At 45.7% G+C, this 24,408-nt stretch overlaps 1 protein-coding gene across 1 annotated transcript in view; it reads left to right on the forward strand.

Annotated features, from left to right (window-relative positions):
- Positions 1 to 3,380: 3,380 nt before the first annotated feature.
- The window catches only part of SAMM50 (SAMM50 sorting and assembly machinery component), a 38,579-nt gene continuing 17,551 nt past the window's right edge, over positions 3,381 to 24,408 (forward strand). Inside the window, exons 1-9 of the mRNA XM_068273072.1 lie at positions 3,381 to 3,536; positions 6,691 to 6,801; positions 8,087 to 8,188; positions 9,680 to 9,767; positions 12,644 to 12,750; positions 13,666 to 13,796; positions 19,838 to 19,925; positions 22,430 to 22,558; positions 22,640 to 22,711. Of these exons, the coding sequence (XP_068129173.1) occupies positions 3,516 to 3,536; positions 6,691 to 6,801; positions 8,087 to 8,188; positions 9,680 to 9,767; positions 12,644 to 12,750; positions 13,666 to 13,796; positions 19,838 to 19,925; positions 22,430 to 22,558; positions 22,640 to 22,711 (849 nt within the window). The 5' untranslated portion in view covers positions 3,381 to 3,515. The remainder of the gene's footprint in view (positions 3,537 to 6,690; positions 6,802 to 8,086; positions 8,189 to 9,679; positions 9,768 to 12,643; positions 12,751 to 13,665; positions 13,797 to 19,837; positions 19,926 to 22,429; positions 22,559 to 22,639; positions 22,712 to 24,408) is intronic.

Genomic DNA, 24,408 nt, shown 5'->3' on the forward strand with positions numbered 1-24,408 from the left:
CTCCTGTAGTACAATAGACTTTCCAGAAAAACTGCAAAGCTATTACCTCCGAAGGAGATCTGACTGGTAATGGGTAGGATGGAGGCACCTCTGTAAGTTCTATTTTAGTATTTTAAAATATAAATAAAAAAGTAATAAAAAAGAAAGGTGTAACGATTGGTGTCAGCAAGAACAGATTTCTCTGATTATTGGTGATCTGCAGTATCACCAATAATACAGATGTTATACCTAATTATGTGTGATCGGCAGAATCACCAATAATACTAGTATAGCCAATACAACCAATGTGCGGGTATGTGTTTGGTGCAACAGTAATGACAGAGATATTCACTATTCCCAGAGGAGCTGGGAGATAGGATATATCTATGTAACACAGGGATACAAACGCCAGCAAGCTGGAGATACAGACAGTAGTGAAATAGTTCACCCGAGGAGCGGGTGGAACTATGTTACAACAATGTACTGATCAGCCGAGAAATGGGTGATTCAGACCGTACTGTACCTACTATTACCCGAGGAGCAGGTAGAGGAGATAGATCTGTAGTGACTATTCACCTGAGGAGCAGGTGATTCAGACTGTACTGCAGCTACTGGTCACCTGAGGAGCAGGTGATTCAGATAGTACTGCAGCTACTGACCACCTGAGGAGCAGGTGATTCAGATAGTACTGCAGCCAGTATTCACCAGAGATGTAGGTGATACTGGCAGAGAATCCCTCACCAGTGACTAGGCTCACTGGTGAGGACAGGAGAGTCAGACAAGCAGATTTGGCAACGAGCGGACAGATACGGTACAGAGACAGAAAGCTAGATCAGAGTAGAGTTTCAGGCAGAGTCGGCAACTATATCAGATAGGCAACGGTACAGGATCAGTAAACAGAAGAGTAGTCAGGCTAGCAGAAGGTCATAACAAATAATACAATTCAATTAGTACTTTAAGCTATCAACAGAATCTGGCTAAGTGTGGATCCCCAGCTCCAGCTGGTTCTAGCACACTTTGGGATCTGACTAGGTCTGAGTGCTAACATGTAGCATTTGCAACAGCAGACGCGGAGCAACTGAATGACCTGTCCTATATATACTGTGAGTGCTCCACAGCGTCGCCCCAGTCACTCAGCCAATCCAGAGCATAGCTGGAGTCAGCTGATCACCTGATCAGCTGACTCCCCTTCTAGATGCATAAAGGGTGATGTGATAAAAGGATAAAGGATACCGGGCACCAGCTGCTTTGCAAGGCTAATTTATTTCATCCCACCAAGACAGACACCAAAATTCAGGCAGTAGGTCTCAGACCTACTGCCTGAATTTTGGTGTCTGTCTTGGTGGGATGAAATAAATTAGCCTTGCAAAGCAGCTGGTGCCCGGTATCCTTTATCCTTTTATCACATCACAATTGGTGTCTTTCAACCGGAGGCACAGGGAGCAAGTGTTGAGGACCCCCCAGAAGGCTGCCTGTTGTTACATTTGGTGCCGATCTTCCTTTCATTCCTCTATCATTGATTGTAGATGCATAAAGGTCTTGTCACCTGGCGCGCGCACACGTAGCCCTTAGTCTGTGAGAAATGGAAGGACTAGTCAAAGCACCAGCGTGTAACTGCGCGGCGGAAAACGCCGGCTGAGACGTGGAGATAGCCGCCATGCCGCTTGCTGTTGCGGCCGTATCTCTGCTATTCATTACAAGAGGTACTTGCTTACCTCTCCAGAAGATATAGACACCAGAAAATTTTTTTAATCAAAAAGCAATCTGACAACACATTTCACTGGTCATGGCCCGCTTCCTCAGGTCAATACAAAATGTCCTGATAGCATAGGGGGTAGAGTGGAGGCACTTAGGCGCCTCCATCCTACCCATTATCAGTATAGGTTAGGCAAGTATCGGCTTACATAGCCACGTTCCAGCGCTGACTCCTTTCCTCCTCTTGCCGCATTCATGTCCTACCGATATGGTTACCTACAGCGGCACCTCTGACATTATGAGAGGCGCCACCAGGGGTAACCATGGAGACAGGATGCAAGGTGGCAAAAGAGCAGTTGCGGTGAGAGGAGTCTGTGCTGGAAAGGGGTATTGTAGGTTCCTGTGGGCCCCCGGGACAGCACAGCACATGCCGGCCGGCTGCCAGCAAGAAAGCGAGCCCCGGCCCCCTTAAGTGAGGCCCCAATGGGGGGAGGGGGTTGCTTCCCAGTGGCCAGCAGCCCTGTCAGACACAGCTGATCAGCATGCTTGTTCAGGGGCTTTGGCTAACAGTATTAGAAGCAGGGAATCAGCAGGATAGCCAGGCACTCTGCATTGTTTAAAAGGAAATAAGTATGCCAGCCTTCATATCCCTCTCACCTCAGGTGTGCTTTTATGGTCAGTTTTATATGCAATAACTGTCCCATAGGGCAGGGGGAACCAAGGACCATCTGACCTGTGATGACCTGGTGACTTTGCTGTCAGTTCCTGAATTAGTACAGGTGTGCAAAAATGGATAGCAAGGGCTCCAGTCCTGCTGCAAGGGGAGGGGATGATAGTCCATATTCCAATTACAGGTTGCAGCAATTTCAGAAATCCATGGCAGGCTGCCGCTACAAATTCTAAACTTAAAGAGAACCCGAGGTGGGTTTGAAGAATATTATCTGCATACAGAGGCTGGATCTGCCTATACAGCCCAGCCTCTGTTGCTATCCCAAACCCCCCTAAGGTCCCCCTGCACTCTGCAATCCCCCATAAATCACAGCCACGCTGCTGACAAACAGCTTGTCAGAGCTGGCTGTGTTTATCTCTATAGTGTCAGTCTGCTGCTCTCCCCGCCTCCTGCAGAACTCCAGTCCCCGCCTGCATCCCTTCCCTCCCTGCTGATTGGAGGGAAGGGACGGGGGCAGGGACCGGAGCTATGCAGGAGGTGGGGGAGCAGCTGAGACTGACACTACAGATGTAAACACAGCCTCACAGCACGGCTGTGATTTATGGGGGATTGCAGAGTGCAGGGGGACCTTAGTGGGGTTTGGGATAGCAACAGAGGCTGGGCGGTATAGGCATAGGCAGATCCAGCCTCTGTATGCAGATAACATTCTTTAAACACACCTCGGGTTCTCTTTAAATAATCTCTGGTTAATTATCCAGGGTGGAGGCGGAGCTGCACAGTGGAGGGGGCGTGGTGCGGGCGGAGCTGCTCAGCAGAGGTGCGTGGTATGGTTAGACGTTCCAATGTGGAGGGGGCGTGGCAGAGTGGAATCTCTTGTCTTGTTACACTGTCGCCGCCTCTAGTCACGTGACAGCTGTCATTGGTGGGGGCGGGCTATTGGTTACCTCCCCCCCCACCGTGGTCCTATGAGTGCGCACGGGAGGCGGGGACTGTGGCGCTGCGGGCGCGCTATTGGCTGCCTCTCTCCCGCAGGCGTCCTATGAGAGCTCGCAGGGGGCGGGGACTGCGGAAGTGTCATGGCGGCGCCCTTGGCCGTGTGACAGGCGGTATCCGACCGGTGTGTGGAGGTGACGGAGGGGCTCGGGAGACCCCGGAGACTCGCTGAGGAGACATGGGGACGGTGCACGCGCGGGTGAGGAGGGGGCGGGGCGAAGGAGATGACCTTCCCCGGGGGTCACAGGGAGGGCAGGGGACACATTAACCCCTCCAATCCTGGAGTCCACTCACTGCTGTCACTCAAAACTCCACATTTTAGGATATTTGGGCTACAAAATGAGATATCACGTTCATTTTAAGAAGTAGCAGAATTGTGGCTGATTTGTGAATAAATAATAATGAATGATTGCCTCCTGAATCTGATTACCCTCTGCGCATTTCCAGTGGAGTCCCCAATAATTCTGCAGAAAAACAAGCTGACTATCTGCATAGACCCTTCACCATTAGTCTAAAGCAGGGGTAAGGAACCTATGGCTCGGGAGCCAGATGTGGCTCTTTTGATGGCTGCATCTGGCTCACATACAAATCAGTAGGGGTTGATTCACTAAGCTACACTGCTCAAGCAGCACAGCTTAGTGTGGCAGCGCAAGTAAAATGTTGAAAGTAGGCACGCTACTGCTGTAGCATGCACCACTAACTTACTCAAGCTCCCCCCAAAACGAACAGCCGCTCCTATTGTCCCAGCCTGGACCCTGTCAGGTGCATTGACTTTGTAGGATGAGATCCCTGCACTCTGATTGGCCCAATAGGCTGTGTGTCACTTAACAGGCAGCCTATTGGGCCAAAGTGCGGGGATCTCTTCCCACAAAGTGAATCAACCCCCAAGTCAGCTAGGTAATTGTACAAGCTGTTAGTCGGTATTTCTCCTGTCTGGCTCTCGGGGAAATTGCTGATGTTGCAGAAACCCAAGAGAAGCTGAAGACGTGTCTGACACTTCCACTGCCCGGAGGATCAATTGTGTACACATCACCATAGCAACAGGGACGTGAGCCCTCTGCTGCACATGCGCACTGTCCTAGTTTGAAACATATTGTATGGCTCTCACGGAATTACATGTTAAAATATGTGGCGTTTATGGCTCGTTCAGCCAAAAAGGTTCCTGACCTCTGGTCTAAAGTATACACTGCTGGTCGATTTCAGCCATCGATCGATGGCCGTTTTGACCGCTCTGATTGAATCGGCTATAAATCAGTGTAGCAGGAAGCATGATCTTTTGACTGATTGATCGATTTCTGGCTGATTTTGATTGATTTGCTCGATCGGTCCGGATGGAAAACCTAGGTTGATCTGATGTTGGCAGCAGATCGATGGCTTATAGAGTTGCATTGGATCGAATGGTGCAATGCATTTCAATTGATTTTCAATAGATTTCATTCTGAAATCTGTTGAAAATCGGTTCCTAGTGTGTGGCACACATCAGATAGATTCGATCTGTCAGGAATCTATCTGATGGTCGAAACTGCTGCGAATGTATGATTATAATCTATAAGCCTTCTTCGGGTTTGTACGGCCGTCTTATTCCCACTGAGGAGAATCTCCATCACTTCCTGTTCCAGAGGCCAGAGGTCATTGCGATTGCTGATCATTTACTGTCGATGGGACGTTTACGAAGATATTATGAAAATCCATGCTGCCTTGGCTAATCAAAATCTTCATCTGCAGTATCAGATTGTTCCAATGACAAGCTGCATATATTTTCATAATATTTGCAACAATTATAATTGATTGCCATGTCACTGAGTGCTTTCGTTCTTTAGACGTCCGTGGCACCCCCGTGTTTTCTTGTGCGTCATCTGAGTGATGAGGCTAAATATCTGACACCGCGCACTAGTCTAGTTTAGAGGACCCAGCAGGGAACCTCATAGGGAAATTCTGCTAATGTGATTGGGTGGACAGCACCCTCTCAAACTTTCAGGTTTCGGATAGGTTGTAGTATACTATGGCTATGCCAACACTATTCTGCCAATCACACCACTTCATGCTGTAACCTTTTTTGGGTGAGAGAGCCATAAACGCCATATATTTTAAAATGTCATTCCGTGAGAGCCACACAATATGTTTCAAACTGGGACAATAGGGCTCATGTCCCTGTTGCCATGGTGGTGTATACAGTTGATCCACCGGGCAGCGGAAGTGTCAGACACGTCTTCAGCTTTTCTTGGGTATCGGCAATTTCCCCGAGAGCCAGACAGGAGTAATACAGACTAAGAGCTTGGACAATTAGCTAGCTGACTTGGGGGTTGATTCACTTTGTAGGACGAGATGCCCACACTTTGGCCCAATAGGCTGCCTGTCAAGTGGGACAATTAAGTCAGCTGTTCGTTTTGGGGTAGTGCAAGTAAGTTAGTAGTGCATGCTACAGCAGTAGCGTGCACTACTTTGAAAATGTTACTTGCGCTGCCACACTAAGCTGCTTGAGTGGTGTAGCATAATAAACCCCTACTGATTTGTATGTGAGCCAGATGTAGCCATCAAAAGAGCCACATCTGGCTCCTGAGCCATAGGTTCCCTACCCCTTCTGTAGAGGGTGCTGTGATTGGAGAACTGTTCCCTATGAGGTTTCCTGCTATGTCCCCTAAACTAGAGCAGCACCCTGACACCCGGCTCCTAGTTTCCATCAAGACAATAATCAATACAGAATACAACTCTGTCGTGTAATAACGGCTGGGGCAGCACAGTAGCTTAGTGGTTAGCGCTCTCACCTTGCGGCGCTGGGTCCCTGGTTCCCCAGCCAGGTCAACATCTGCAAGGAGTTTGTATGTTCTCCCTGTGTCTGCGTGGGTTTCCTCCGGGTACTCCGGTTTCCTCCCATATCCCAAAAACACACATAAGTTAATTTGCTTCCCCCAAAATTGGCCCTAGACTACGATACATACACTACACCATACATACATAGACATATGACTGGTAGGGACAGGGACGGATCTAGGGGGGGGGGGGGGGGGGCGAGCGGGTCTCTTGCCCCAGGCGCAGTTTGTTGAATTCTTAAAAGGGCGCCAAAACTGGATAGGGAAAGGCAGTTTAGGCACCAAAACCTGACCTTTAGGCGCCAAAACTGAATGGGGAATGGCAGTTTAGGCGCCAAAACCTGACCTTGCCCCAGGCGCAATTTGTTCTAGATCCGTCCCTGGGTAGGGATTAGATTGTGAGCTCCTCTGAGGGACAGTTAGTGACGGGCCTATATATACTCTGTAAAGCGCTGTGGAAGATGGCGCTATATAAATACTAAATGATAATAATATAATTAATGGATATGATTGCACAAAATGCTAAAACAGATTTATTTTTAGAGCCTGGATCCCCTTCCTATGGACGGCCCGGATTTCGGCAGTTCCAGCGACGATGGTGATCTGGTGGAGGTGGAGCCTCAAAAGAAGCAAGAGATTTTAGAAAACAAAGATGTAAGAACTCATTTCTCCCTGTTTAGCTTAAATATGGTATATTGGCCTTGTTCACATTAGGCAATGCTGATGACCGTGCGATTGGAATGCAATGGACCCTATTGCACTGCTATCTGCGTCGCCACATGCTGGTGATCCCATTCATTACAGTGAATGGGATCAACGATGCTCTTTGGGCGAAAATGCGTGCAGCAGTGCGATAGTGCATTACAGTGCTACGCAATGTATATAGTCTAAATGTCAGAAGTGCTGTCTATGCACTTCTGCCATTCTTGCTGAACGCACACTATATGTGCTGCCGAAATGCTCACGGCAGCGCGTATAGTGCGAGCAAGGCCTATTGATCACACTATACTCATTGCAGTGCACAGTAATGAAATGGATATCACACAAAATGCACTTGCCCAACTGTACAGTGTGTTCCTGGATATTTCATGTAAAGTCACGTTGTACTATAGCCATTTGCTAGGCTATGAGAAAATAACGTAAAAAATAAAAGTCCACTGTTACATATGTAATACAACGTAGTTTACAGCAGCTAATAAAACATAATAAAATATATCCTGCAAATATAATATATTGTATACTGTGTGTCATTTCACGTTTATGTCAGAAAAAAACAGTATAAAGCCTTTACCGAAAATAGATCAGAATTTTATTGCTGTGGAAAAAACAACAAAACATTTTGGTTGGTTATAAGTTTCAATGATGCAATTTTCATTCAGTTTGACAGTACAATCGATTATTTCCGACAGGTCCGATCTGGTTTCCGATAATTTTTCTGATTGATTTTGTATAGAAGCGATCAGAAAAATGATCGGAAATCAGATCAGACCTGTTGGAAGTAATCAATTCAAATGTCAGTCTGATGGAAGATTGCATCGTGTGTACTAGGCATTAGAGCTATTTTTTTTTTGTATTTTTTTTTTGTATTTTTGGCCAGTGCTTTTTACTGTTAGTGGCTGGATAGTGTAATGGTTAAGGGCTCTGCCTATGACATGGGAGACCAGGGTTCAAATCTTGGCTCTGCCTGTTCAGTAAGCCAACACCTATTCGGTAGGAGACCTTGGGCAAGTCTCCCTAACACTGCTACTAGAGCGTGTTTTAGTGGCTGCAGCTCTGGCGCTTTGAGTCTGCCAGGAGAAAAGCGCGATATAAGTGTTTTGTCTTTACATCAGCTGATAGCCAGGCTACACTGGTCATTTTGACATATTGCTGGTTACTGCTCCTCATTTGCATCATGCTGTTTTTTTCTGTTTGCCAACTCTTCCCCCGCCGTGTTTAGGTGGTGGTGCAGCGGGTGCACTTTGAGGGCCTCGGAAGGACAAAGGATGACCTCATCATGCCAGAAATCAGTGACGTCTTCAAAGCTAAGAACCTCATTGATGTAAGTTTGGAAACCATGCCTCTTTGTGTGTACATGCTGAATCTCCTCTTTGTAACTTCTGTTTTCAACGGTTGGTATTGTACAGGTGTGTCAGTTGTGTAATAAAGATGGCAGGGTGAAGCCAGGGAGAGAGGAATTCTTAAGGTGCGTACACATGCCGTATTTTTTTTCAAACGACGGGTCCGTCAGATCCTCCCATGGGGCGGTCGTTCTTCCGACAGTTACACGTGAGTACAAGCTGTCGGCAGACTGATAAGACTGTTTTTGACTGACCCGCTCGGTGGATCAGTCAAAAACAGTCTTATCAGTCTGCCGACAGCTTGTACTCACGTGCAACTGTCGGAAGAACGATCGCCCTGCGGTAGGGTCTGACGGACCTGTCGTTTGAAAAAAATACAAGAAAACCTGCTGTCGCATCCCAAGAGGTGATAATATTATCTTTTGTTTACATTTCGTTGTCTGCTACAATTAGAATACATTCCTAGCTGTGCTGCAAATGAGCTTTCTCTTCTGTAGAACAAGAGACAGCTGAGAAGTGATCACTAGATAGATTTTAATGTATAAGTACAGCAGCTATGTAATAAAATGCAATGGCAGCTTTCAGAGCAGATAAACTGTACTTTGGGAACATGAAATTTGTAAACAGACAATATTACTTTATTAACACAACATTGTTCTCCTCAGGCTCTTTAAGACAGGTGTTACGCCCGGCTAATTTTGGTGAGCACCCAGGTGTCATCGGCTCTCCCCCTGATTCACCTCCTATGCTGTAAGCCGAGTTGTCAACCCCGCATTTCCCCACTCGGCTACTTTTTCATGCCACCCGGCTGGATAAAATTTTTTGGGGAGAACACTGCACAATAGCAAATATAACTGAGTAATAAAAAGTAGCAAAACACATTTTCATTGGATGTTATGTCAGAGTTTTATCCCACTTTGAAGGGAACCTAAACTAAGAATGATATGGATTTTTCCTTTTAAAATAATACCAGTTGCCTGACTCTCCTGCTGATCCTGTGTCTCTAATCCTTTCAGCCACAGCCCCTAAACAAGCATGCAGATCAGGTGTTCCGACTGATGTCAGACTGGATTAGCTGCATGCTTGTTCCAGGTGTGTGATTCAGCCACTACTGCAGACAGAGATCAGCAGGACTGCCAGGCAACTGGCATTGTTTAAAAGAAAACATCCATATCCCTCTGTTTAGGTTCCCTTTAAGTGTCAGATCTTTAGGGTAGGCAGGGGACTGGTTGGGGAGCAAGTAGACAGATTACCCAAACATATCAGTGATATTTGGCCTGGCTGCCATTATCTTGGAATAACAGCTGTATGCAGTGAAAATGTTCCTACAGGAGGAAGACTTGGAGGATGGAGTCAGACCAGATGGTGAAAGGGATTGGTCAGGGTATTAGAACTAGATTAGGAAGATTGGGCTATAGACTGCAGAACAGAAGCTCAGATGATGTAATCAGAAAACCTGTTGTCATTTCCAGGTGATGAGGAGGTCACATGACGCCCGGGAGCGGCTCTTGCGTTTAGGGATATTTCGAGAAGTAGGTGTCTTGATTGATACTTGTGAAGGTAAGAATAACATGAAGGAAAAATTACCCTTACACTATTTCACACGTCATGGATTGAGACACATCAACTTTAAAGAGAGTCTGAAGCCATATTAAAAATGGCTTTTTAGCTTATATTCAGCAGGGGCATGTTTGCCTCTGCTAAAACGCCGCTATCCCGCGGCATAATAAGGGGTCTTTACCCCTCAAATCCCCCCCCCCCCCCCCACCTCCGGGGAGCGCTTCCGCGTGAGGCAGGACTATGAGCTGCAGCCCTGCCTCACACGCATCTATCAGCACTGATCTCTCCCCCGCCCCTCTCAGTCTTCCTTCGCTGAGAGGGGCGGGGGAGAGGTGGAGATCCGCCGCTGACAGACGCGAGTGAGGCAGAGCTGCAGCTCATAGCTCTGCCTCACACGGAAGCGCGCAATCCGCGACCAAGAAAGTCGTGGATTTTGCAGGAGGGATTTGGGGGGTAAAGACCCCTCGTTATGCCGCGGGATAACGGCGTTTTAGCAGGGGCAAACATGCCCCTGCTGAATATAAGATAATAAGCCATTTTTAATATGGCTTCAGACTCTCTTTAAGAGACACTGAAGCAGAAAAAAAAATTATGATCTAATGGAGTCGGTACAAAAATCCTCCAACTCCGACTCCTCAGTTTATGAAACTCCGACTCTGGGTACCCAAAATTGCTCCGACTCCTCGACTCCGACTCCTTAGCCTAATACTTAACAGGGCTGTGGATTTTGTACTAAAATCATCCGAATCCGACGCTTCAGTTTATGAAACCACGACTCCAACTCCGACTCCACAGCTCTGATATAATGAATTGGTTGTGTAGTACGGATAATTACTAGAACATTAGTAGCAAAGAAAAAATTCTCATATTTTAATTTTCAGTTATATAATGTTTTTTATAACATTGCATCATTCTCTAATAATTGCAGTTTACACACTACTCAGCATTCTAAATGATTTTACAGAGCAGGCCAGTGAACTATTGACATGTCCTCTGCAGAAGAAAAAAATATACAGTGACTGACAGTTGAGATAACAAGCCTCAGAAGACAGAGCTGTCTGTGACTTTGAAAGTCCTGGAGCTCAATGGCTTTTTTGCATAGATAATAACTGGAGTTTTTTTTAAAGAGAATCAGACACTAACACCCTCCTGTATTTTACCATATATATCAGTGGGAACATGACAGTAAACACCTACTCTGCTCTTTGTTTCATTCTTTTCTGCTGAATCTGCCTGTTATCAGCTCTGATAAGAATCTCCGAATGAGCATTGTCTAGCTTTGCCCCAAATGATTATAGCTGAGTCCTCCTAGCAGGAAAGCAGAGACACAGAAAGCAAGGGGGCAGACTTGGGCTTGAAAAGACATCACAGAAGACTGACTCAGTTATAATCATCCCATGGCAAAGCTAGACTGAATGCTCAGTCGGGGATTCTTATCGGAGCAGAGGGTGCTTCGTCTCTGGTTCTCTTTAAGTCTTCCTGTACTGGAAACCATATTATAATTATGTCTCCTAATGTTTTATTTCTTAGCTGTATTACACATATAAATCATTATATCATAATTTTTTTTTCTTCAGTGTCTCTTTAAGCCTGGTACACACTTTCAATTATGATTGTCCATTCGTTGACCAATTTTACCTTACCTTCTCCATATAGTATGAGTCCTTAACTACACAATTTGTTTACAGTATTTTTTATGTGTGTATGCTCTCCAGGGTGGATTTAGTCAGGCACAAAGTGGTATGGTTGCACTGGGCACAGTCCCACTTCCATTCAACCGTTAAAACCTGATTGGTTGTTATGGGCAGTCGCTCTGATTTTCTCTGCTGCTGTCTTGATAACTCACCCCTCTCTGTGTGTTTCGGGGGGAGGGGCTGCACCCAAGAGACATGGTTGGCTGCACCTAGACCTCCACTGTGAGCAAGTTATGGACGGAGGGCACCAAGCTTGCTTTGGTATTAAAACAACTGCTTCTGTTTTACTGCCTGAGGATGTGGGCTGTGTCCCACGAAAAACGTTGCATAGTTTGGAGTACGTTATTAAAGAATTTTTTTTATGCTAAATTCATGATAAAGCTTCTGTGGGGAGGTGAGTATTTTTCGGACTATAGGACACACCTAGTTTCAGAGGGCAAAAACCAGATACAAAAATTAAAACTAAATCTAGGTGCATCCATGGTCCAGGAGTGTCCAATAGACCTTTAAACCCCCCTCCCAAGATGTCTCTATCTGAGTTACACTACCCAACTACGCTTCCCTCCCCCCCAATCTAGCTACACTAACTAACCACTCCAATTAAATTAATGTCTCACCCATCATGAGGAGGTTCCTGGTGAGGCTGCAGCAGCTGCTGTAAGATCAGTAATGCAGGTCCTCTCTTCTTACTGGCTTTTTGTCCCTGCATCAGCCCAGTGTTAGCTAATCCAGGCCAGTAAGAAGAGCGGACCTGCATTACCGATCTTACAGTGGCTGCTCCTGTACCTCCCAGGAACACCTCTGGATCACGCTGCTGTTGCTGACACAAGTGCCCGGACAGGTATATTGTTACAATCGGATCGGTCCCTTTTTCTCCCCAGTTTTGTGGGGGGGGGGGGGGGGGAGGAAGTGCATCTTATAGTCTGAAAAATACGGTAATTACGCTATTTCCATTTATTTTAACATTGTTTTATCCTGAAGGGCGCCTCTGCTTCATCGCTGCTACACCCACTGTGAGCACATCCTCCCTTCGCTTGGAGTCCCTTTGTGGACCTAGTAAGGAGCAGAACATGCAAAGAAGATCTATTATCCCAATGGGACACAGAAAATAACAGCCCAACCCTCTTGAACTTGCTCTAGAAAGTTTAATTTGGTACTATTTCATATTCTTATGATCTGCAGGTGACGACGCTCTTCCAAATGGCCTGGATGTCACTTTTGAGGTCACCGAGCTGCGGAGGTTAACCGGGAGTTATAATACGATGGTCGGCAACAATGAAGGCAGCATGGTGAGGAGAGGCCACAAATGACTTTTCACAATGGTTAAAGAGAACCTGACATTGGGCCACAGCGTAAAAACATACATACATGGGGCATCCTCCATTAAAGTTCAAGGATCTATTGCAGAAGGCAGATTATGTAAACATGGGCATGGGACTTGCTTGTATAGCCTCCAACCAATGTAAGGAATACAATTCTGTCAAACTGCCAGAAACACAACCAGTTAATAGTATGGGGCATCCTCCAGCCTGATCTTTCCCGCGCCGGCCTCTTCTGGCTCCCCGTTCGCCCGCAACTGGCCCAGTGAAATCCGCCAGTCAGCGCAGTCCAGCCAGGCACACACCCCACGTCTTGCTCCTGTCGCTGGGGGTGTTCTGTGCCTGTGCAGTAGTACTGCTTATAGCGGGGCAACGTGAACGCACCAAGAGTGCCCGCTTGGCCTGACCGAATATGCACAGTTGTCCCCAGATCGGAAGGACTTTCTGGGGCCAGTTGTGGGCAAACAGAGAGGGAGAAAGGAACACCATGGGAGCAATCAGGCTGTGGGGGGCTGAAGGAAGCCCCAGGTATGTATGTTTGTACGCTGTGGCCCCATCTCAGGTTCTCTTTAAAGTGAACCAGAGACGATGCACCCTCATGTATTTTACCATATATCAGTGGGAACATAGAGAAAACACCTGCCCTGCTCTCTGTTTCATTCTTCACTGCTCAGCCTGCTTGTTACCAGCCCTGATAAAATCCCCGACTGAGCATTCAGTCTGGCTTTGCTCAGGAATCATTATAGCTGAGTCTGTCTTCTCTGATGTCTTTTTTTTCAAGCCCAAGCCTGCCCCCTTCTGGCTCTGCTATAATGACTCAGCTATAAGAAGGCAAATTTCACCTCTCATCCTGGACACTCTGATTTTATTTAATCTTGTTTTCAGGTTCTTGGACTGAAGTTTCCCAATCTTGCCGGTCGGGCCGAAAAGCTGACCTTCCAGTTTTCCTATGGAACCAAAGAGACGTCGTACGGCCTGTCCTTCTTCAAGCCTCAAGTCGGGAACTTCGAGAGAAAGTAATGAATGATTGAGATTCATCACTTCGTGCCTTAGTTCTGGCTTGTGTATTTATGAATGCATAATGCATAGGAAATAGTGTGATTTTCAGTACACAGTGACTTGTGTACATTCCATGTAAGCTGTTTTGCATTATTAGTTTCTCTGATACCTGTCTGGCTCGGTTTGCATTGCTGACTTGCTGTGTGAATGTCAGATGCTGCTTGGTTAAACTGAATAGCAGTCTGAGTTGTCCAATCTCCTCCCCCTTCCCTCCATTGCCCACTGGGGGTAGTTAGGGAGGGGCTGAGAGGGGGAATTGGTCAGTTATTTCCTTTTACACTTAATTGTTGGTATGCGTTAGTACGCGTTGGTACGGGGACACCTGCAAGAGAAAAAAAAATTGCATGGGGCCCCCTAGGTCATCACGGCTCCTCCAGGAACCAGGCAGGCAGCTGGTAAACATCCCCACTACCCCCTCCCACCATGCAGAGTAGCACAGGGAGCATTATACAGTAGCAATAAAAAGTCTATGAACCCTTTGGAATTATATGGATTCCTGCACAAAATCTGTGAATGTTTCCATGGTGTGTTCAATAAAAACATGGAAACCTTTAATTATTTGATTGTCTATTGTCGTGACTTAGATGAAGATCAGATCACATTTTATGAACAATTTGTGCAGAAATCCATTTAATTCCAAAGGGTACACATATTTTTTTCTTGCTACTGTATTTATTGGTTTCCCGCGCCGCTGATCTTCATGCATCACAGCAGCAGCACACTCTGCTGCTCATCTTCGTCCAACTCCAGATCCCATGACTCGCATCGGTCATGTGACAGAGAGCCAGTGAATGGCAGCAGAGAGAATGTGCTGTGATGCATAGAGGAGACCCGGAAGCAGGTAATATTACACTCAGTGCTGCAGGTCTCCTCTGTGCCTCACAGCACAATCTCTCTGCTGCCATTCGCCAGCTCCTTATCACATGATTGTTGTGAGTCATGTGATTGGCAGCTGGACGAAGGGCAGCAGGGAGAGTGTCGTGTGATGTTCGGAGATCAGCAGCGCTGGATGCAGGTAACTATAACACTCCCAGCAATACTCTGCATGGTGGGAGGGGGTGGCGGGGATGTTTACTGGATGCCCACCTGTTTCCTGGAGGGGCAATATGGACCTAGGGGGCCACATACAATCTTTTTTTGCAGGGGGGGGCGTAGTTATGCCCCTGTCCATATGCCCAGGTAAATATAATGCTTCCTGCTAGGAGGTGGAGGGGCCCCCCTGCAATTATGCGGGTGGCAGGGGCTGTTGTTGCGCCTCTGGACATGGAGGCTGCCATATTTATTTCCTTTTAAGCAATACCAGTTGCCTGGCTGTCCTGCTGATCCTCTGCCTCTAATATCTTCAGCCATAGCCCCTGAACAAGCATGCAGCACATTATTGTCAGATCTGACAAGATTAGCTGCATGCTTGTTTCTGGTGTGAGTCAGACGATATTGCAGCCAAATAGATCAGCAAGGCTGCCGGTCAACTGGTATTGTTTAAGAGAAAATAAATATGGCAGTCTCCATATACAGTACTTCTCACTTCAGGTTCCCTTTAAGCCTGGTACACACCTTCTTCAATTCTGTTTGGTCAGTCTGGCTGATCAATCTTACCACCTCCGTTTAGTATGAGAGCTAAGCTACACAATCTGTCCTCTCATACTACATGGAAGTGGTAATATTGGCCAATCGTTTGCTAACCAAAATTGGTTGTGTGTACCCGGCTTTACACTGTCCCCTGCATCACTACAGAAGTTGGTGAATTGTACCTGGAGGTGGAGATGGGAGATGGGTCAGGAGTCCATTCCTAGCTAGATAGATTTGATTTTCTGAAAATGAATAGATTCTCGGTTGCAGAAAGCTGTATACAGTAAACTGTTGCTGGACGGCATCCTATTTAACCTTGTTACTTCAGGTACTCTTTAAAGGATACCTGAGGTGACATGTGACATGATGCAATAGATGTGTATGTACAGTGCCTAGCACACCAATAACTATGCTGTGTTCTTTTTTTTCTTTCTCTGCCTGAAAGAGTTAGGCCCAGTGCACACCGAGCGGTTTTTGGAGCGATCCGCCGGCCGCATCCGCCTCTAAAAACGCTTGTCTAATGTATTGTAATTGGATGGTGCACACCGGCGGTTTGCGTTTTTTGCCAAGCCGCAAACGCGCCTCCTGCTGCGCGTTTGCGGTTTTCGGAAGCGTTTCGTCCTCAATGTAAAGTATAGGAAAACCGCAAACCGCTCTGAAAAACGCTACTTCAGAGCGGTTTGCCAGGCATTTTTGTTACAGTAGCTGTTCTGTAACAGCTTTACTGTAACAATATGTGTAATTTGCTACACAAAAACGCACGCAAAACCGCTAGGTATGTTTAGAAAACCTCTCTAAACATTACCTAGAATCGCTCTGAAATCAGCTCCCAAAACCGCTAGCGTATTGCGGATCTGCTAGCGGTTTTGGTGTGCACTGGGCCTTAATCAGGGATGCAAGTGACAGTTTCTGTCCAGGTCAGGACTGGGTGAGACTATAGCATACGCCTCATTGATAAGTAATTACAGCCATAAAATACTTTCCTGCCAGTAAAAGGCTTCCTGGAGCAGGAAAGAGATAAAAGGGGTCAATAAATCATAGATTTGAGCTCTAGCGCACTTCAATAAAGGTGTTTTTGAGCAGAGACAATGACACAGTAAAAACTTAAAAACTAGATTTAACCACTTTACCCCCTGCGGTACGAATTTCTTCTTCCCTTTTTCCATCCTTTAACCCCAGGGACGGAGAAATCCGTACCTTCGCCGCTGTCCGCGCTCCCGCCGCTCGTGCGCGCGCAGCCGCCGCTCGTGCACGCCGCCGCCCGCTCGCCCGGAGATCAATGAACGGGAAAATCCATTCCCGTTCGTTGATCTAAGCCCCCGCAATGATCCGCTGCTTCTATTAGAAACAGCGCGATCATTGTGATTCTCCCAGACTCCTACTACTTCCGGACGCTTACAGGTCGCATGTTAACAGAATTGGTGGCGAAAAAAACAAGATATAGTTCATTTAATTGCGATAAGTAATAATAAAGTTATAGACGAATGGATGGAGCGCTGAAAGGTGAAAATTTGCTCTGGTGTTCAAGGGGTAAAACCCCTCAGTGGTGAAGTGGTTAAATATTATTATTATTATTATTATTATTATTATTATTATTATTATTATTATTATTATTATTATTATTTATTATTATTATTTAGTATTTATATAGCGCCGACAACTGTCCCTCAGAGGAGCTCACAATCTAGTCCCTACCATAGTCATAGGTTTTTGTATGTATTGTGTAGTGTCTAGGGCAAATTTTAGGGGGAAGCTAATTCACTTATCTGTATGTTTTTGGGATGTTGGAAAATGGGGTACCCGGAGGAAACCCGCGCAGACACGGGGAGAACATACAAACTTCTTGCAGATGCTGCGATTCAAACCAGGGATCCAGCGCTGCAAGGCGAGAGCGCTAACCGCTACGCCACCGTGTTGCCTAAATATAAAATAAAACTGGGATATTTAAAAATGTCATTTTGAGGAGAAGGAGGATCGATGCAATTGTTTTCTCATCAGTTTATTTTCAACTTGGATGTCCTTTAAAGCAGAACTCTGGCTGGACAGTTAAAGGCCCTGTTAATCGAACTACAGTAGAATCTTGTTATAGTAAACTCAGTCCCAGGGCCCGTTTCCACTACACACGGTGCAATCACCGCACGTGAACTGCAGTCAATGTTAATCTATGGAACCGCTTCTATTTAACTTGAATTTCCGGTTGCGATAAGATGCGGTGCAGCTGAATTTATGGATAGCACGCTGCAGTTTTCCGCAGTTCGCATGCGGGTCTCAAAGGGATTGTATTGAGCCGCAGTGCGGCGCGACCGGAAGTACATGCGGGGCGGTGATCGCAATGCACGGTGGCAATGCGGGCCCTGAAGTAGTACCATGTCCACGTTCACAAGGTTTTTCGCCTGAAATAACCGTTTGCGGTAAAAGTGTAGTAAAAACGTGATAAAAGTGCGGTAACATGTCGGGAAAAATTCATTATTTTAGAGGTAAATTCCGCAAAAAAGATTTTTTTTTTTTTTTTTTTTTTGTCTTCGCTAATCACCTATAAGTACCTGGTGCTATTTTTGAGCTGTTTGCTGGACTTCTTTTCCATGGAAAATTATTTTCTGCACTTAGGCCTAGTGCACGCCATAGCGGTTCTGCAGTTTGCGATCCGCTTGGGGGTGCGGATCCGCTAGGGTAATGTATTTCAATGGGCTGGTGCACACCAGAGCGGGAGGCGTTTTGCAGAAACGCATACTCCCGGGCTGCTGCAGATTTTGGATTGCGGAGGCGTTTTTGCCTCAATGTTAAGTATAGGAAAACCGCAAACCGCTCTGAAAAACGGCACTTCAGAGCGGTTTGCCAGGCGGTTTTTGTTACAGTAGCTGTTCAGTAACAGCTTTACTGTAACAATACATGAAATCTACTACACCAAAACCGCTACACAAAACCGCAAAACGCTAGCTGAAACGCTACAGAAAAATAAGAAAAAGCGTTTCAAAATCCGCTAGCATTTTGCGGATCTGCTAGCGTTTTTTGGTGTGCACCAGGCCTTTGTGTGCACTTTTAACTGCAACTTTTTTGAACTATTACTGTCGTTTTATTGCACTTTTTTTTTTACCGACCTTTTGGCCTAGTTCACATTATAAATCGCAAGCACTGAGCAATATTATAGCTTTTTTTTTTTTTTTTATCACTTCCTGACTTCAGTCAGGAAGGGGACTCTGACCCGGAAATGAATAAATACAAGGTATTTATTCATTAAAGCGCTCTGGGAATCGCAATTCAAAATGCTTTTTCACGCGCATTGCGATTTTTTTTTTTTTTTTTTTTTTTTTTTTTTTTTTTTTTTTTTTTTTTTTTTTTTCCCCCCTATACTTTCTATTGAATCGCAAACTCACAGAAAACTTAGCTTATGTGAGTGTTCTCACATAAGTGATAACATTGCACTAGTGCTTTTTAAAGAGAATCTGTATTGTTAAAATCGCACAAAAGTAAACATACCAGTGTGTTAGGGGACATCTCCTATTACCCTCTGTCACAATTTCACCGCTCCCCGCTGCATTAAAAGTGGTTAAAAACAGTTTTAAAAAGTTTGTTTATAAACAAACAAAATGGCCACCAAAACAGGAAGTAGGTTGATGTACAGTATGTCCACACATAGAAAATACATCCATACACAAACAGGCTGTATACAGCCTTCCTTTTGAATCTCAAGAGATCATTTGTGTGTTTCTTTCCCCCTGTTCTCATGCACTGAAGTTTCAGGCTGCTCGTTTCTTCCTGCAAACAGCTTTGCCCTTGTCTGTAATTCTTCAGTATGTAAAAGCCCAGCCAGCTCAGAGGACGATTTATCCAGCTTGTAAAAGATAAGAGAGAAGAGAGAAGCTGCTCTAATCCTAAATAACACACAGGCAGTGTGCATAGAGGGGCCTGGAAAGGGGAGTTCATAGCAGAACCACAACACTGAAGAACTTGGCAGCCTTCCAGACACAGGCCACAAGTCTGACAGGGGAAAGATACATTGATTTATTACAGAGACTCTGATAGTAGAACGTGCTGCAGTAAGCCAGAACACATTAGAATAGCTTTTTGAACTTGTAGGATGATAAAAAACAGGATGCAATTTTTGTTACGGAGTCTCTTTAAGGCATTTTTTTAAATCGCCAGCACTAACAAAAGAGCGAAATCGCTCTTATTATGAACAAGCCCTTACTCACACTTTGAAAATTTTGTGTGACTGTGGGGGAAAAAAGGCAATTGCCAATGTCGGTAATTTTGCCTTAAAAATGTCTCTACCGCACATGTAGGGCACTCTGTTAGAAATATGAATTGTGGAAGCTCTCAGGCTGCGCTAGTCACAGATTTAGATAGATTTGTTTAGCAGAAAGATATATAAACCTGCACAATGTGCTGATCATACAGTGTTCTCACAAGTCTTTTTCTTTCTGTGCAGTTTCTGTGTGAACCTGTATAAAGTAACCGGCCAGTTCCCATGGAGTTCGCTACGAGAGACGGACCGCGGGGTATCTACAGAGATCAACGTAAGGCGCTCATCTGTCCCTATTCAAACCATGCTAAAGACTCCCACACACTCTCAATCACTGTTGCCTGGAGCCACTGTTAATCGATTGCTAGGGTGACTGTTTTGGAAACGGTTGCTGTACAGGTGTTCTGCTTGGCTGTATGGGAGCAGCATGTACTGTTCTGTGGAGAGAGGATGAGGGATCAAGGGTGGCAAGTGAGCAAGCGGGATCCTGCGTCTGAGGGGGCTAAAGATACAGTGTGCTCATTTGTGGCAGATGGTAACACAGCAATGTGGATGTAGTTGTTCACACACTTCTCTGGTGAGATGAGGATTATCCAGCATAGGTACATGAGGCGTCAGCAGCAGGGCTGTGGAGTCAAGGAATCAGAGTCATTTTGGGTACCAGGAGTCAGGGTCGGTGGTTTCATAAACTGAGGAGTCAGATTTTTGTACCAACTCCACAGCCCTGCAAGGAGTTGAGAAGTCAGGCTTGGAGCAATTTTGGGTACCTGGAGTCTGTTCCATAATCTGAGGAGTCTGAGTCAGATGATTTTTGTAGCGACTGCACAGCCCTGGTCAGCAGATGTGTCCTGTTCACCCTAGTCCAGTCATTGTATGTATGCTGTGCACTAGAGAGAGGAATCCCGATTGGCTGGAACACATTTGACACGTGCTGATTGGCCAGATCAGGTGGTGGTCATGCAGCTGCTTGGAATCTTGCATTGTGTGGTTCTCTACTCCGATTGGATAAGGATATATGTGAAACTTGCCTATGGCTTGTCTGAGTCATTCATCTCATCTCTGGAGTGTAAACCATTGTACACATGCTAGCTCTCTGCTGCCCAAATCAATCCTTTCTGATCCTTTCAGCTATCCCCTCTTAGGCCTGGAACCCACTACAAAGCGCTATCGCCAACCGCAATCGCTATCGTTTTTAATGAGCATTTTGAAAGCGATTTGAAGAGCATTTTCAGGTGATTTTGCTAGCTATTTTTTTTTTTGCCAGTGATTCTGTTGCGATTAGCATTTTTAATTCTGGTTGGTTCTTTTCAATTTTAATATTTTTTTTTTTTACAGTATGCAGTAATGTAAAAAAGCTAGCAAATTGCTCTGTGTATTGACTCGTAAGCGATTATGCCAGCGTTTATATACTTTACATTGCAGAAACGCTAAAACTCAAAAAATTCTGCATGTCCTGCGTTTGATATTTTGGTAATCGCAATCGCTCCAGTGGAATTTGGCCTATCCATTAACATTAGCTGAGCGTTTTAGGGAAATCGCTAGCATTTTGAATCGCTCCCTAAACGCTCAAAAAACCGCTCTAGTGGGTTCCAGCCCTCGCACAGGTGCAGGGGGGTGTAGCAATGCAGGGAGTACAGTAGTAGTCTTGAAGTGCCAATCAGCCTGCACACAATCATCTTTATTACTGGCAGACATGAAGAAAACAGCACCAACTGCAATTATCTATAAACACACCCCCTAAGGTTGTGGTGTTTTTTATTTTTTGTAGATATACATGCAGATAGGGAGATACTGATTGCTTGGAAACAGCAGCTATTTCCCACAATGTAGCAAGACTCACAGGGCCAGATTTATCAAGAGTGTCTGAGACACAATATTGTTAGGTTTTTTAGAAATCCATGCAGAACTGTCTCAGGCACATTAAGAAATCATTAGATAGTGCAAATTCCTTCTAAAACTGTTGTAAAATAGGAGGAGCTAGGAAGGTCTCTCAGACAGTGCAGTGTGTGAGGGGAATTGCCGTTGCTGAGGTAACCAACACACCTGCTGTATTGATAGCAGCAGGCTCTGAGGTGGAATTCAGCAGGGGAAGGAGCACCTCACAAATCATGTCTAGCCTGCACTCTGCAATCATGTCTAGCCTGCAGTTCTATATCTGTAGAACTGCTATCAAGCACTTCTTAATCTGCGCCAGTTTAGGGATGGATTTGCAGTGTTCTTAACTGTAGTGCAGCATTAGAAATTCATGCTAAACTGCCACTTACTAGGATTAAAGATGGTTCTTATTATCATGCAGAACTGGTCTCCCTGCTGGTTAGAACAGATTAAGAAGAAAAAACTGTCGGTAATGCGTTGATAAATCTCCCCCACAGACAGGAAAGTGTGAGGACCATGGTCATGACATCACACTGTGGGAGGGGTTTCACCACAATATCAGCCATACAGACCCCCCTGATGATGCATTTGAGAAAAGGAAAAGATTTCTCCTGGGAAAGGGGCATCGGCTACTGATTGGGATGAAGTGCAATCCTGGGTTACAGTTCCTCATTAAGTGTTTATGTAATTAGTATGTTCACAGTTAGATGCAGAATTTATTAAAACAAAAAACAAAACGTAATTTGGGACTTGGATGCTTTGGAATTTTGGTCCGAATCCACCCAAACAAAAATTCTGCCATTAACTGACCACTTAATAATATATGCTGGTTGTGGGGCCTGAAGCCCTCGTATGCTGCAGTTTTGAGTTTCTGATCTTTGTGTCCCTTGTGTTGATGATCAGTTCCCCATCTGGAAGACCAGCCACACCCTGAAGTGGGAGGGAGTCTGGCGGGAGCTGGGCTGCTTGGCCAGGACCGCCTCCTTCGCCATACGGGAGGAGAGCGGCCACACCCTGAAGTCCTCTCTGTCGGTGAGTTGCGATTGTCCTGATAACGTTTATTATGCTTTCACACGTGAGCCGCGTCCTGACGGGATAAACTTGTGTTTTCAGCACTCGATGATGATTGACACCCGCAACTCCACAATCCTGCCTAAAAGCGGTGCCTTACTGAAGATCAACCAGGTAATCTGTACAATAACACTACAGAATCATTCAGCATTGGCTGGTTCTGAGCCAGGTATTTAAAGTTCATTTCTGCAAAACTAGGGGGAAAAAATATATACTAAACCTGGTGTAGCTCAGGAGCATCTTGTAGATTATTGTTCTCGTGTGTCCCCCTTCCATCCTCAGTGTGGCCTCCTCTGTCCCCACTGTTTTGCCTCCTCTGTCTCCTTTTTTGCCTCCTCTGTCCCCAGTGTGGCCTCCTGTGTCCCCAGTGTGGCCTACTGTGTCCTCGTTCTGCTTCCTCTGTTCCCAGTGTGGCCTCCTGTGTCCTCGTTTTGCCTCCTCTGTCCCTGTTTTGCCTGCTCTGACCCCAGTGTGGCCTCTTCTGTCCCCAGTGTGGCCTCTTCTGTCCCCAGTGTGGCCTCCTCTGTCCCCAGTGTGGCCTCCTTTGTCCCTGTTTTGCCTCCTCTGACCCCAGTGTGGCCGCCTCTGACCCCAGTGTGGCCTCCTGTGTCCCTGTTTTGCCTCCTCTGTATTATTGCTGTGTGACAGGTGTCAGTATTGCTGTATTATTGCTGTGTGACAGGTGTCAGTATTGCTGTATTATTGCTGTGTGACAGGCGTCAGTATTGCTGTATTATTGCTGTGTGACAGGCGTCAGTATTGCTGTATTATTGCTGTGTGACAGGTGTCAGTATTGCTGTATTATTGCTGTGTGACAGGTGTCAGTATTGCTGTATTGTTGCTGTGTGACAGGTGTCAGTATTGCTGTGTGACAGGCGTCATTATTGCTGTGTGACAGGCGTCAGTATTGCTGTATTATTGCTGCGACAGGTGTCAGTATTGCTGTATTGTTGCTGTGTGACAGGTGTCAGTATTGCTGTATTATTGCTGTGTGACAGGCGTCAGTATTGCTGTATTATTGCTGTGTGACAGGCGTCAGTATTGCTGTATTATTGCTGTGTGACAGGCGTCAGTATTGCTGTATTATTGCTGTGTGACAGGCGTCAGTGTTGCTGTATTATTGCTGTGTGACAGGTGTCAGTATTGCTGTATTATTGCTGTGTGACAGGCGTCAGTATTGCTGTATTATTGCTGTGTGACAGGTGTCAGTATTGCTGTATTATTGCTGTGTGACAGGTGTCAGTATTGCTGTATTATTGCTGTGTGACAGGTGTCAGTATTGCTGTATTATTGCTGTGTGACAGGTGTCAGTATTGCTGTATTATTGCTGTGTGACAGGCGTCAGTATTGCTGTATTATTGCTGTGTGACAGGCGTCAGTATTGCTGTATTATTGCTGTGTGACAGGCGTCAGTATTGCTGTATTATTGCTGTGACAGGCGTCAGTATTGCTTTATTATTGCTGTGTGACAGGTGTCAGTATTGCTGTATTATTGCTGTGTGACAGGTGTCAGTATTGCTGTATTATTGCTGTGTGACAGGTGTCAGTATTGCTGTATTATTGCTGTGACAGGTGTCAGTATTGCTGTATTATTGCTGTGACAGGTGTCAGTATTGCTGTATTATTGCTGTGTGACAGGCGTCAGTATTGCTGTATTATTGCTGTGTGACAGGTGTCAGTATTGCTGTATTATTGCTGTGTGACAGGTGTCAGTATTGCTGTATTATTGCTGTGACAGGTGTCAGTATTGCTGTATTATTGCTGTGTGACAGGCGTCAGTATTGCTGTGTGACAGGCGTCAGTATTGCTGT

The sequence above is a fragment of the Hyperolius riggenbachi genome, chromosome 3 (assembly GCF_040937935.1).
Source record: "Hyperolius riggenbachi isolate aHypRig1 chromosome 3, aHypRig1.pri, whole genome shotgun sequence".
NCBI lineage: Eukaryota > Metazoa > Chordata > Amphibia > Anura > Hyperoliidae > Hyperolius > Hyperolius riggenbachi.